Source organism: Carettochelys insculpta, chromosome 2 (assembly GCF_033958435.1).
Source record: "Carettochelys insculpta isolate YL-2023 chromosome 2, ASM3395843v1, whole genome shotgun sequence".
Taxonomy (NCBI): domain Eukaryota; kingdom Metazoa; phylum Chordata; order Testudines; family Carettochelyidae; genus Carettochelys; species Carettochelys insculpta.
Window position 1 is genome coordinate 219,596,986 of NC_134138.1, and position 14,958 is coordinate 219,611,943.

The 14,958-nt window shown below is 44.1% G+C and overlaps 1 protein-coding gene across 1 annotated transcript in view; it reads right to left on the reverse strand.

Annotated features, from left to right (window-relative positions):
- Nucleotides 1–14,958, reverse strand: part of DNAH11 (dynein axonemal heavy chain 11) — a 327,231-nt gene that overhangs the window by 93,109 nt on the left and 219,164 nt on the right. Inside the window, exons 58-61 of the mRNA XM_074984643.1 lie at nucleotides 8,219–8,332; nucleotides 7,153–7,296; nucleotides 6,428–6,610; nucleotides 5,461–5,562 (exon numbers count right to left, since the gene is read on the reverse strand). Of these exons, the coding sequence (XP_074840744.1) occupies nucleotides 5,461–5,562; nucleotides 6,428–6,610; nucleotides 7,153–7,296; nucleotides 8,219–8,332 (543 nt within the window). The remainder of the gene's footprint in view (nucleotides 1–5,460; nucleotides 5,563–6,427; nucleotides 6,611–7,152; nucleotides 7,297–8,218; nucleotides 8,333–14,958) is intronic.

Genomic DNA, 14,958 nt, shown 5'->3' on the forward strand with positions numbered 1-14,958 from the left:
TGGCAGCCTCCAGAGCTGCAAATGGAGTCAGCAGCTGCAGCACTTGGAGCTGCAAGTGGCTCCTTAAAAAGCCACATGCAGCTCCGGAGACACAGGTTGCCAACCCTTGCTCTAGTTAAACCAAACACACACATGGCACAAAAATTACTGGGTGAAACACAATGGCTTATGTTACGCAAGTGATCGCACTAGTTCACCATAACTGTTCCATTTAGCCTTGGAAGAAAAAAATCTGTGACTATTTAACTGCAAGGCAGTCTACAGATTAAATATGCATTGTATGGAAAATACTTCCTTTTGGATTTGCCATCCTTCTGTTTCATTTACTTCTCTACTCTTGTGTTACATGATGGAGTGAATTGAAGATTCTAATTTATTTCCCTATGACACTTAGTTTATACTTTATGTCCCCTCTTATTTGTCGGTTCTCCAAGTTAAACAATTCCAATCCTTTCAATCTTTCTTCTTATTAGACTTTGCCCATGCCCTAATTAGTCTCTGTGCCTCCTCTAATTCTACAAGTCCCTTTTTAAGATGAGGCAACCAATACAGGACACAGTGTTCCAAAAGAGGTCACACCATTTATTTAAATATTGGTGGTATATTTCTTCATTATTCTCCCCTCCACTCTGTAGCCAAAGATAAAAGATATCAGCTATACTTAGGATACAGAGATGAACAGAAATGTTAATTCATGCTGTAATAAAGGGCCTGCAGGAGTCAGGCCTGTAAAATATTTAGCTTAGACAAACAGAGCCTCAGGCAGAAGAATGGGTTGACTTGACAAGCTGACTGATAAATAACCTTGTGCTAGAAACTGTGCTGTTACAATAGACGTGCGCCTTGCTGTTGTCTGTGGGGGAAATGTAATGTATAAAATAAAACTAGTTAAAGCTGATTGTAACGGCTGGGGAATTTTTGCAGTCATAGGGCGTCAGCAACATGCTAACAATAAGTTTTGGTGATCAAGGGTTATAAATGCTAATAAGTATAAGGGTAACTTACAAATTAGACGCTGAAAAAAAGGGCACCTCAAAATCTGTGGAAGTACAGGTAAAGAAAAGGAGGTTGAAACATTCATAAATATGGATCAAGCCCAAAGGTTTTGCATAACACATTGGCTATGTCTACACTAGTCCAAGACTTCGAAATGGCCATGCAAATGGCCATTTCGAAGGTTACTTAATGAAGCGCTGAAATACATATTCAGTGCCTCATTAGAATGCCAGCAGCCGCAGCACTTCGAAATTGACGTGGCTCGCCGCCGCGCGGCTCATCCAGACAGGGCTCCTTTTCGAAAGGACCCCAGCAACTTCGAAATCCCCTAACTTTTCGAAAGGACCCCAGCACTTCGAAATCCCCTTATTCCTATGTGCTGTTAGGGGATTTCGAAGTTGCCAGGGTCCTTTCAAAAAGGAGTCCTGTCTGGACGAGCCACGTCAATTTCGAAGTGCCGTGGCTGCTGGCATTCTAATGAGGTGCTGAATATGTATTTCAGCGCTTCATTAGTAAACTTCGAAATGGCCATTTGCATGGCCATTTCGAAGTCTTGGGCTAGTGTAGGCACAGCCATTAAGGGTAATACATCCCGGCCTTTGGGTCTGAAGAGAAATCAGGATGACACTTCTTAGTGGTGGTGGAGACAATGAAGATGAGGAGGCAGATATTCTGCAGGAGATGAGAGTGAGGCCTAAACACTTTGCACTCTTCCCTGCTGTTGTATTGCAGTGTTCTAGGGATTGTTTCTCTGCTAAGATGATTTGTTCATAACGGGCCTTGTGATAAACTGCATTTATTTCTTATGCGCTTCTCGGGTCTCTCATTCTAACAATATTGGTAATAATTTTCCTGATGCTGCAGCCATCCAGGAATCTGAGTCACTATCGATCAGTGCAGTCTAACAAGCTAATCAATATACCAAGCTAGCAGTTACACTATGATTTCTTACAACATTTTGTTTGCTTTTTTTGACCACTTCTGATGACGTTGAACAGAACTCTTCACTGAACTACCTGTTAACGATGCTCAGGTCTCTCTCTTCACATGATACAGTTAACTTAGAACCCAGAAAGTAATAGGAAGAGATCATATTATTCTTTCCAATATGTATTACTATCCACCTAACTGCATCTGCTATAGTTTCGCTCATTCACTTAGCTTGGTGAAATCCCTCTGAAGCTAGCTCCTCACAATCTTCCCTCAACTTGATTAACCTTCTAAACAGACAGAACTGTAACCTGGCATTCTATTGTCCATTTTGCAGAAAAGTTAACCACAGCCAGCCCCTATGTAAAAGGAAGCCTGGCTTAAGATACATGTGAATTCTGTATGGCTACAGAGAAACCAGGACCTCTGCTTCTTCACACCATCCTATCTTCTGAGTTACTGCTTGTGCCAAAAACTATATTTACCATCAAATATGAATTGAACTTTTACTCCTGTGTTTCTATTCAAAGCCACCTATGCTATATTCTGGATAAAATAACCCTTTACTTCGTTCTTTAGTCCTTTCAGCCCAGTTTAATCAACTCAGTGGTGAGAAAGCAAGCTGGACGATATCCTGGCTTGCTCATTCTTAACAACATTCCAGCAGATTGAGCAGATCCTGTCCCGAGTCAGACCTATGCAACTTAATTTCTAATGGGTAGAATTTAACCTGCATAGTGCTTATTCTTAGGGAGTGACATCCAAGAAGGAAAGATCCCAGGATGACTTTTAGGTTCCACACTCAGTTTGCAAGGCTGGTGAGTAGGGGTTAGGGTAGGGAGAATAAATCTTTTTAAGCACGTGTAATGATAATAATGATCAGAATGTCCATGAGTGGTCATAAATGTAGGACTCCCACGCAGTAATTTTAGTAATTTTTAAAGTAGACTGCTTGTGCTTTGTTCTGTGCTTAATAATAGCTCAAAGAACTTTTTACTATTCTCTCTTTTGTCTTCTCCTAAAACAATAAGGTACAATCTCTGTGTTCAATTTCTGGCCTTTAACATAGGTGCATTTTCTATCTTTTCCCTTACTATTTTTTCTACAGGTAGTCAAGTGCTTATTGAACTCTAATTATGTAGATTTTCCTGTAGGAAGAGTTGTACATCACAGGTTAAAATTATAACTCTTCTTGGGAGTATCTGAATGGCCAAATATATCATCACATTGCATATTTATCATACATATTTACTCCATAGCCATATAGAATACACACTGATCTTCAGCCAGGTTTCCTTTTACACAATGTTTTCCTTTAAGATTCAGAGAGATTCTAGTTTTATTTTTAGGATGTAATTAATACCAAGCAATAAATTGAGATGGGCATGAGCTTCCAACAACACTCATTCTAGAAGTTATTCCATGCAACCACAGGTCAATAGCCATATAACAACGGATTCTACAGGAATACATAGCTCATACAAATCATTCTGTTACTTACAGCAACTGTCATTTTTATTTATTAAATCACATAAGCTATGTCTATACTACAGCGTTCTTTCAAAAGGGCATCACTCGAAAGAGAGTAGCCAAAAGATGCCCCTTCAAAGGGGAACATCTACACATGAGCTGGGCCTGGCGCCATCAATTTGTGCTGTCAAATGGGCCATTTGCCCTTTTGAAAGGGGCTAGTGAGCCCTTCAAAAAAGAGAGCATCTACACATACCCATGGTCTCTTTTGAAAGAAGGGAAAAGGAAATGTCGCAGGTGAGGCGTGAAAGCAGACAAGCCCTTCCAGGGTCACAGCTGGACTCCCCTTTAAAGGGCCCCTGCCCAACATCCTCACTGTGCACAACACAAGGCCTGCAGAGCTGCTACCAGCCCTGCAAACACAGTGCCCGTAGGACAGAGCATGAACCAGCAGCAGCTGGAAACCCTGCTTGCTGCCGCCAGCGATGTGGTTGTTCTGCTGTCCACAGCAGTGGTGGCTGCCCTGCAGCTCCAGTGGGGATGCCCCAGACCTTCAGCTCCTTCATCGCCACCCCCCACCTGGGGTGCTCCACCCGCTCTGGAGCTACCCCACCTGCTCAGACTGGTGGGAGCACCTAGTCATGGGGGAGTGGGATGATGCCCCATGGCTCTGGAATTCCTGGGTGTGGCAGCAGACCTTTCTGGAGCACTGCCAGGGGCTGTCCCCTGTGCTGAGACATGAGGACACCTGGATGCAGTGAGCCCTCCCCATGGAGAAGAGGGTCACAATTGCTGTCTGGAAGCTGGCCACTCCAGACAGCTACTGGTCTGCAGGACACCAATTTGGTGTGGGCAAAGCCACAGTTGGGGCCGTCATGATGGAGGTAAGGAGGGCAAGGCCACACACCTAGGGGGAGGCTGGGGTGCCCAGATAAGGGCTGGGACGCGGCCTGGCACACCACGTAGTGCCCCTGCATGCCTCAGCCAGACCCACAGTGGCTGCCGACACAGCATGGCCAGCATCCAGTGAGGAGAGAAGCCCTAAGGCCCCCACTCTGAGTGTGTCCAGGGCTTCCTGCAATGGGGTTTCTGGGTGCATGCAGCTTTAAGAGCTGCTGCATGCACAGACTCTAGAGCCCCACAGGCGCTGGACAACATGTCTTTCCCTAACAGCTGATTGCAGCCATGACAGACACCGCTCTTTCGAAAGAGTGGGTTGCAGAACGTCTATACATGCCTTCTGTCGAAATAAGCTTTAGAAAGGGATGGCTTTTTCCAATTTCATGTTTTGAAGAACTATTTCGGAACCTGGGGTGTGTTCCTTCAATTTCATTTTTGAAAGAGTGCACAGCATGGGTGGACGCGCTGCGTACTCTTTCAAAAGAGGGCCTGGACATTCGGAAATAATACCTAGTGTAGACACAGCTATACAGGTTGAACTTCTCTAGCCCAGCACACTCTTGTCTGGCAATATCTCTAATCCAGCATGATTTTGATTTGCTGGATGCCCACTTACCATGGGTGTGGCCAAGCTTCCCATGGCCTCATAAAGTTTGTTTCCAGCCACTAGTCCAGGCTCTCAAAATTCTGTGCTGTTATTTAGCTCTACTTTACCCCTAAATGTCGTCCAAGAGCCCAGTAATCAGTGGAAGTGTTGGTAATGCTGCCAGACAATACTGACCTCTGTGGTTTGGCAAATTCTCTTGTTTGGCACTGGTCAGGTGCCAAGGGTACTGGACTAGAGAGGTTCAACCTGTATTTGATTATATAATGTGTCTGAATGGCTTTGGGGAAATTCTGTAATTTCTTGTTAACAGCTTAATGTGCTCCAACAGATAAGGCAGGATGCCCTTCAACAGGCTTATAAGGAAAGTAGTAATAAAGCTTCAGACAATCAGATCTTTGACACTAAAACAAACACTATATGGCATTTCAGAACTAGGGAGTAATAAAATCAGTGACCTTTCTGCACAGAGTTGATGCCTTGCTACACAGATGGACACAAGCCAATGAAATAAACTCAAAATACTGGAGGACGATTATTGTTGTTCAGATAGTACTTACAACAAGTTTCTTCCTAACCGCTTCTAGCTTTTCAGTGGCCACTTCTAGTTCAGCATTTGCCTGGGCTAATGCATGACGTTTGGGCTCCACATCACAATACACCTTGAGGAATACAGGAGCGTATTGTTTTACCGGGACAAAAAGTCGGTCTTGTATTCATTCACAGAGATTGTCAAAGACATCTAATAAAAGAATGACTAATCTGGGCAATAAACCAGTACACCACAGGTCTTATGCATTTGCTTTAACTGTAGTCTTTCTACATTGTAGTGAAATACATACAAACCTATATTAAATTCATAATTACAGCTGTGCACACATAGTACTTGCTTGCTAGGAGAGGAGTTAACCTGCCCACTCTTCCCAAATGCTTTGCAATTTTTGTATGTTTAGCACAGAATGTGTATGGGGGGGCGGGGTTCAATTTCAGAAAGCAGATCTGCTGTGGCACTCAAATCAGTTTATGTGGAATGATTTTTTTGTCTCAAAGATTAAAGGGTTAAGCATGCATTTAAATGGTACACTGCAATCTAGTAAATTCTCTAATATTTACAATTAAATGAATCCTGCCTTCATACTGCAATGGGCTCACCATTTGTATGTATACCACTGGCATCTGTTGGAGAATCAGAATTTCTCAACTGTATCTCATATGGACAGCTAGCTGATATTTTCTCTTTGTTCAAGAAGGGGAATGTATAGCTGGAGGTGGAGAAGGATATACAAACTGTCCCCACTGTTATATAAGAAATAATTGTAAACCCCAATGGCCACAAATTTGTTCTTTTTTCAAAAAGTTTTCAAGTCTCTGTATTGTTTTCCATTTCAACTTCTATCTGCATTGTCTTGTATCTTCACTGAAAGTAATATATTGAGCCTACTGAAATAGTAACAAGCTTCTGTCATAGCACCCTTCCAAACCCACATACGAGTCCAGACAGAGACCAAATACATTGATATATAGTACCTCATAGAATTTTACTATGTTGATGACCCAAGCACAGAGACCAGCTGCTGCAAAGGACTTTGTGCGAACCAAATTTGGGTTGAATTCTGGATCTTTCAAATACTGTTCTTTGATCACTTTCAGACAGCTCTCAGGAATATGCTCCTTGTCATAATTAATCAAAGCTTGAAGGAAGTCATCAACCTGCAAGAAGAAAAGCCAAAGTACCCAAAACATTTGCACTGCTGAGAACATTTCCACAAGTTAACTCCTGCTTTCATGATGTTAAAAACACAAAAGCAAAATGGGTACTCTACATTTAGTTTGTTTTCGAGATTGTATTGATCTCTAACCAAATTTGAAAACAAAAACAAAAATAAAAATGTGCAACCTGAAATATATTTTCACAGAGATCATTCATTTGTAGAAACCCATTCATTACACACAGAGAGAAAAACCCCAACAACCTGAGTCTCCTTCTGCAAGTAATTGGATAAATGGATATCAGGTAAGATTTAGGTACAGATTATCTTCCCTGTGACTGTTCTCAATTTTGCAAATCATGACTGACTCCCAGTTGAAGCTCATGGTGACTTTGCATGCTACTGAAGCCAGGAGGAGAAATTATTTAGAACAATATGAAAGTGATATTACATTTGACTCAAACTTCCTTGACTATAATACTCAACAAGTCCTCCCCTCACCCACCACACACAGCCAACAGATGATTTCTCACTATCGAGTACCTTTCCCATGAAGACTTTAGCAGCTTTCCAACTTCGGTCTCGAGGCACTTTGCCTTTATAAGCCAGTAATACCATGACTGCAGCAGTAACATTAGTTACAGCAACTGGTGGGTTAGGGAAGGCTTTCAGCTCAGTGAGATTAACCTGAAGAGTAATCACAAACAAAAATCTGCAGGAAGCTGCCACACATAAGAATTAGCTACCAAAAAAAAAAGTGAGGGATGTCTACAGAGAAATAATGCAATTGCCAGGGCACCAGAGGTACCTCAGAATCATTCTGATACAGAGATTAAGAATGCACAGATATACTGTACTCCTTGAAGAGTCTTTGTTACTTGTGAACCCCTTAATCATTAGGGTAAACTCTTTCGTATCTGGCAGCCCCAGGACTGGGAGGTTGCCGGATGTTCCGATATACCGAATAACAAAGTTCGGCTCCCCTTTGCTCCCCCACCACTGGCGCCAGCTCCCGATGAACTGCTTCCTCATTACCATGTTGGTGGGAAGCCACTTGCTGGGCTTATGCATGGTCACTTCGCATGGGGAGCTGCTCTGGGTGGCTTGCACATGGCCACCTGGGGAGCAGTTTTGAGTGGCTCACACATGGCTGCACCATGCAGGGAGCCACTCTGGGTGGTAAGCACTGGGCAGGAAAGCGGAGGAGCGCACACATGAAATGGAATGCCAATCAATTGAGAAGCCTGGTTGTTTGAATATTGGTTAAAACAGAGTTTATTATACTTCACTTAGTAATTATAGCTGCAACCATCGGCATGATATTTAAAGAAGCTCTCCAGGAGCACTAAAACAAGTGAGTAGTGTTCTGCATGAATTCTATATACACACATATTTTTCTATAGCATAAATTGCAGAAGCCATTTTCTCATGCAAAATTCCTATTTAACTTAAACTAAATCATCAAATCATACTTCTCACAGTCAGTAGAATCTCCTATAACAAATAAATCACAGTAAAATAACATACAACTCTAGCATTCTACTTTTAAGAAAAGTGAGTAAAATAATCTAACTCCCCCAACCCCCCCCCAAAAATGCTTGACTCTTACCTTATTAAGTGTATCTAAAGCTGCTGTTGCAGCCACTAGAGCAGGCTCAGCTTTCACCAGATCATGTTCACATTCTCTCTGCCTCAAAGTTACTTCAGCTTGGATTGTTGCTATCTACTGAAACAAAGAATCTTAAGGTACTAGCCTGAGATCTAATGTTCCACATGCACTTAGAAGTGCTTGGGCTTCAGACAGACCTAGCAATTTATAAATAGCAACCTTGCTTACAATGGACACTGTCACATAAAACGTGTGGCAGACCTTACATCCCTACTGTTACTGCATGATGAGATCTCCCAAGGAGGAGAAAATAGGTCAGTTACTCAGTTGTGACTGAATATTGCTAAGTTAAAAGCTCCACATGGTGTGTAACATACAACATAAGGGTTATAGGGAGGAGACCTCTATTGCAGACTCCTGTTTCTGTGTCTCACTACACCCAGGCAACACATAAACCCCTTACTTCCAATAAAGAGTTCAGTATGCAGGGTTCCCTTCATCCTAGATTCTCTGTTGTCCTAAATCACAAAGCTATTCCCTCTTGCTGTTCTGCCCTTTTCTGAGGAAAGTGGAGAACACCCTCTAAACTTCTTGTGGGAAAACAGACATATGACAAATACAGGCAAAACAGTGAACAGGCAAATGGAGGAGCTAGAAAATGGCAGAAAATTCGCCACATTTGTCACAGGATCACAGACGATTAGGGCTGGACAAGAGGTCAGGAAGACGTCTTGTCCAATTCCCTGTTCAGAACAGGGCCAACCCCAACTAAATCATGCCAGCCAGATCTTTGTCAAGATTTGTCTTGGAGGTTTTTAAAGATAGAGACTCCTCCACCTCTCTAGGCAACCCATCCCACTGCTTCACTACACTCCTATTGAAGTAGTTTTTTTCTAATATTCAAACTAGACCTCCCAAACTGCAATTTGAGACCATTACTCCTTGATCTGTCACCACGAAGAATTGCCTGGTTCCATCCTCTGTGGAGCTTCCCTTTAGGTAACTGAAAGCTGCTATCAAATTCCCCCTCGTTCTTCTCTTCTGGAAATTAAATTTAGTTCCCTCAACCTCTCCTTATAAGTCATGTGCCCCAGCCCCCTAACCATTTTTGTGCCCTCCACTAAACTCTCTCCAAATTGTCCTCATCTCTTCTGTAGAGGGAGACCACAGTACTCCTAATGAAACTCGCATCATGCCAGAGAGGAATAATTGTTTCCCTCAATCTTCTGTAAATGCTTCTACTAATGCAGTCCAATATGCCATTAGCTTTCTTGGCACCAAGGGTATACTGTTGAATCCTATCCAGCTTCTCATCTACTGTAATCCACAGGTCCTTGTCTTCAGAACTGCAGCTCAGCCAGTCAGTCCCCAGCCTGTAGTGGTGCTTGGGATTGTTCCATCCTAAGTGTAGGACTCTGCACTTGTCTTTGGTGAACCTCATCAGATTTTTTTGGTCCAGCCTCCAATTTGTGTAGGCCACTCTGGATCCTATCATCCAGCATACCTACTCTCCCTCCCCCACCTGCCCCTGCATCTTTGTGTAATCTGCAGATTTCCTAAGGATACAAGCCATCCAATTATCCAGATCATTAATAAAAGATGTTGAACAAAACCAGCTCCAGGACTGACCCAAGGCACTCTGCCTGACAGCAGCTGCCAACTAGATATTGAGCTGTTGATCACTACAAGTTGAGCCCAATGATCTAGCCAACTTTCTATCCACCCTATAGTCCATTCATTCAATCCATACTTCTTTAATTTGTTGGCAAGAATACTATGGGAGACTCGATTGTGGATTTGTGTGTCACTAACAGATTTATCTGGAATCTTGATAAAAGTTAAATTACGCAATCATTTGTCCGGTTATATAAGCAAAATGTACTCTGGATCAGGGTCACAGGCAAACACTGTAATAGGTTCCATCATAATTGTCTACACTAACAATTCTATAACTAAATATACAATTAAAAATGTAAACCAGGCTTAAATTTGGTGAACATGTTTTATTCTTGGAATATATTTTTCTTTTAAAATTGGTTTTGATTTTATTAATACATCAAGTAAGAAAATAGATGTTTTGATCAGTTTGGGATTTTTGTAGTTGTATAATTGAAAAAGAGCAGGCATTCTATAAAATAAAAGTTTTCCCAGAGCTTCTGGTGTATGACATAGCTTTTGTACTGTGGACATAAATTAAGCTTTCTGATATCTTAATGGTGTCAGCTCTCTTTTAATAATACCTACTAATTAAATAAACATGTATTTAAAAAGTGATTTCAGAACAGCTACAAGACAATGTATAAGAGAGAACTTCTATACCAGTGGCTAAATTACCACCTACACAGAGAAATGACTCGTATCCTGAAACCACCCAGGAAATACATTCTAAAATTTGTTACCTGATACTTTCTTTTCTTGATAAGGTTTCTTTGCCATTCAAAGACTGTTGATTGCTATTCTCTTCCTGCAAGTATTACAGGCAACTCAGACTTGTCGATAAGACCCCACACCTTGACCACACTGCTCCTGCTCTCATTTCAGCAGTGTATAAAAAATATAGTCTGAATAAAGTACTGCTGTTACCAAGTTTTGTTTCTAATCTACTAATGCAAATTTAGTATGTCCTTACAAGTGTGGATGCACTCATATGGAGTGAAAGTGAAAGGGGACATGTCACTCTCTTGGAGCATCATGGACAAATATGAGTGGACTTCAACATATCTAGAATGAGGAAACTAAAAATAGCATAAATAAAAGTTATTTTAGGTACCATATCTGGGAGCAGGTGCCATTCAAGAATTATCCTTTTGTAGAAGCTTTCAGATCAACCCAGCAGCACTTGGCGTAAACAGACCTTTTGGGCATAACAGCACAGTTTCAATCGAATTGAGTAAGTCTTTATTGACACGAGAACACACAGAAATATTGCCAAAAGGAGGAGAGGTGAATCGCATAGTGTCTGGCAAAGGTGTTGTAGGATGACCATGTTGCCACTCTGCAAATGTCCTTTAGTGGAACTCCTTTAAAGAAAGTCCACTAGTGAAGTAACCCTCATGTAGCTGTCGACATTATGGCTTGAGAGATGCGCAGCATAGTTGGCCATGTGCAAAAGCAGGGCTGAAGATGAATATACTTTCCTTCCGAATAAGCCCAGTTTCTTTGCATCCTTGTCAGACCCTGTGGATTTGTACTGTGGTGCCTTTGATCTCTGTTGAGAAGACTTCATGAAGAGGGAATTCGGTTGAGGGTGGGTAAATAAAAACTCTGTTCCCCTCAGTGGAATCAAGTACTTCTTGTCTGCCCATTTATTAGTGGGTGGGATAGAGGCTGGAGTCTGCCAGATATTTGTGGTGGCCTCCATGATGGCCTCATCTAGAGGGATGGCAATCTTAGACGACGTGGGAGGTCTCAAGTTCTTGAGGAGCTTATGCTGTTTCTCCTGTATCTCCGCCACCTGTATGTCTTGTGACTGTGCCACTCTTTTGAAAAGTTCCTGGAATTGTTTGAGATTGTCTGGTGGTGATATGTCTCCTGGGATGACTGCCTCATCTGGGAAGGACAAGGAGGCATCAGTCTGATATGCCTCTACCTGATCTTCTGATACTTCCTGTGTCCATACCCCTCTGGATTCCAGGGGGAGATCAATAACCAATTCTGGACCCACTCTCGGTGGGGAGACATATCCTTCCTAAGCTGGAGGGGGTGAGAAGTGGCTGAATGACAAGCCTTGGTGCAGAGATCTATCCCTTGACCTTGAATAGCTTCAATGCCGATCTTCTTCATGATGGCATGGGTGACTGTACTGGCAAGGACATTGACCAGATGATGATGATTGAGAATGTGAATGGTGTCTGTATCTGTAGTGGTGAGAAGAATATGATCTCCTGGATGATGTAGATAGAGGTGGAGAGTCTCTATGGGCACATCTATGAGGCTCATGCAAGGCAACAGATGAAGGATGCCGAAGCCATGGAGAAGGTGGCTGTAGGAATGGAGATGGTGGTCTCAGGACAGGTGATGGCGGTGTTAACGGACGTTGTGGAAAGCCCACTTCAGGAGGGAGCTGGGAGAGAGACGTGCAATGAGGAGATCCGGCGATGGGCTTCGGTGCCAAATCTTAGACCTCGCCTTTCCCGGTCCATAAAACTGCCTTGTTAGTGCTGGTGCCTTGTCCAGTGCAGGTGTCAGTGCCAGCAGTGCCGCGGCCAATGCCTCAGCCTGCGGTTCCGCGCACAAAGCGGTCTCCGGCACCGTCGGGTCCGGTGCTGCTGCTCTTGATGCCAGGAGTCTCAGTGCCGGGAGCGTCAGCACTGGCAGGATCTTTGGTGCCGTCTCTTTAGCAATCTGAGTCTTGTGTCTGGTTTTTGCAATGCCTTTAGGGGCAAGCACATCCCGTCCCTGTGCCTCGCTCATCCTGTTTGTGGGTAACACCGGCAGGGATCGAGTAGGGGGCGTTTTCTTCTTTTTATGTGCTGAGGAGGTCAGAGAGATTGCCTTCCTCTTGTGCAGCCCCAAGGGCCTCTCCTCTCGGGGTCTCTCAGACGGCTCTGGCTGAAGAGCCTTGTCAAACAGAATCATTTTCAGCCTCATTTCACTGTCCTTCCTTGCTCTAGCTGTCAGTTTAGAGCAGTGGGGACATTCCTGGCGAATGTGAGCCTCTCCCAGGCAACTAATACATTTGCTATGGCCATCAGAGGAGGGCATAGCTTCACAGCAGGACTCAGTAGTAGTAGGCATCCTTCAGTCTGCATAGACTATGGATCGCGCCCTTTAAAGTTTCAATTGAGGACTTCATTTACAGCGTCTATTGTGACTATAAAGACCCACACGAGAGTGACAGTCCTTGCTGCATCTCTTGCAGATGTAGTGGGTGCCTGGCAAGTCCTTATTGTGCTTTCTGTGCGCTCGCTTCTCCTCTGCTAGCTGTCTGATCTTCAACTCGCCCTTCTGAAGACCCTTGTGTAACCCCTGCCTCCATCTGCTGCGGTCGTCTGCTAGTTCTTCCCAGCTGTCCAGCTCAATGTCTACCTCTCTGAGGTCTCTCTTGCAGACATCTTTGTAACGCAACTGGGGGCGTCCGGGGGGTCTTTTGCCAGAGGCTAGCTCACCATACAGGATGTCTTTTGGAATACTTCCATCGTTCATCCTGTGGACGTGGCCAAGCCAGCGGAGTGGATGCTGCCTGAGGAGGGTGTGCATGGTTGGGATTCCAGCTTGCACGAGGACGGAGGTGTTGGTAACTCTGTCCTTCCATGATATTCCAAGGATGCACCTGAGGCAGCGCAAGTGGAAGACGTTCAGCCTCTTTTCCTGGCGGGCATACAGGGTCCAAGTCTTGCTGCCATAAAGGAGGGTGCTGAGGATGCAGGCTCTGTAGACTTGCATTTTGGTGTGAGTGTACAGCTTGTTGTTATTCCACACTCTCTTGCTGAGTCTGGACAGAGTTGTGGCCACTTTTCCGATCCTCCTATTTAGCTCAGTGTCCAACAACAGGGTGTCAGTGATGGTGGACCCGAGGTAAACGAACTCGTGGACGACCTCTAACGTATAGTTGTCAATGCTGATTGATGGGGATTCAGCAACATCCTGACCGAGTACGTTTGTCTTCTTTCGGCTGATGGTAAGCCCAAAGTCCTTGCATGCTTTAGAGAACCGATCCAGCAGTTTTTGAAGCTGGTCTTCTGTCTGAGACACTACAGCAGCATCGTTTGCGCACAGCATGTCTCTGATGAGGACTTCTCGCACCTTAGACTTAGCTTTCAGCCTTGCAAGGTTAAACAGTTTCCCATCAGATCTTGTGTGAAGCAAGATGCCCTCTGTGGAAGATCCAAAGGCATGCTTCAGGAGGAGTGCGAAGAAGATCCCAAACAATGTCGGAGCAAGCACGCATCCTTGTTTGACGCCGCTCCTGATTCTGAAAGCATCCGATAATGAGCCGTCATATTGGATGGTTCCTCTCATGTTCTCGTGGAACGACTGGATCATCTTGAGTAACTGTGGAGGACAGCCTATCTTGTGGAGCAGTTTGAACAGACCATCCCTGCTGACCAAGTCAAAAGCTTTGGTCAAGTCGATGAAGGCTATGTAGAGTGGCTTCCTCTGCTCCCTGCACTTCTCCTGCAGCTGCCTTAGAGAGAAGACCATGTCGACTCTGTCAACCATGTTGACTCACCGAGCCAGAGTACCCAGCAAGCACTTAGAGAGGCCAGAAGAACAGTACAGCAGACAGCCAGGCACTGTGCCAACAACCACTGGCTCCAGCTATGCAGCACCATCCAGACCTGTGCTGACTTTGGTAATCTCAGAGGAATGTATGAGGGTATGAAGAAGGCATTAGGACCCACCCAGAACAAGATGGCACCCCTGAAATCCAAATCTGGTGAAGTCATTGCTGACAGAGCCAAACAGATGGAGCACTGGGTTGAGCACTACTCTGAGCTGTACTCACGTGAGAACATTGTGGTTGATGCAGCCCTTGATGCCGTCGAGCTCCTACCAGTAATGGATGGACTGGATTAAGAACCGACTGTGGATGAACTGAAGAGAGCCCTCGACAGCATTGCAGCAGGAAAGGCCCCTGGTCAGGATGGTATACCACCAGAGGTAATCAAATGTGCCGCAGACACACTCCTGGAACCCCTACATGAGCTACTGTGCCTGTGCTGGAAAGATGGTGAGGTTCCACAGGATATGCGTGACGCTAACATTGTAACGTTGCATAAGAACAAAGGAGACAGAAG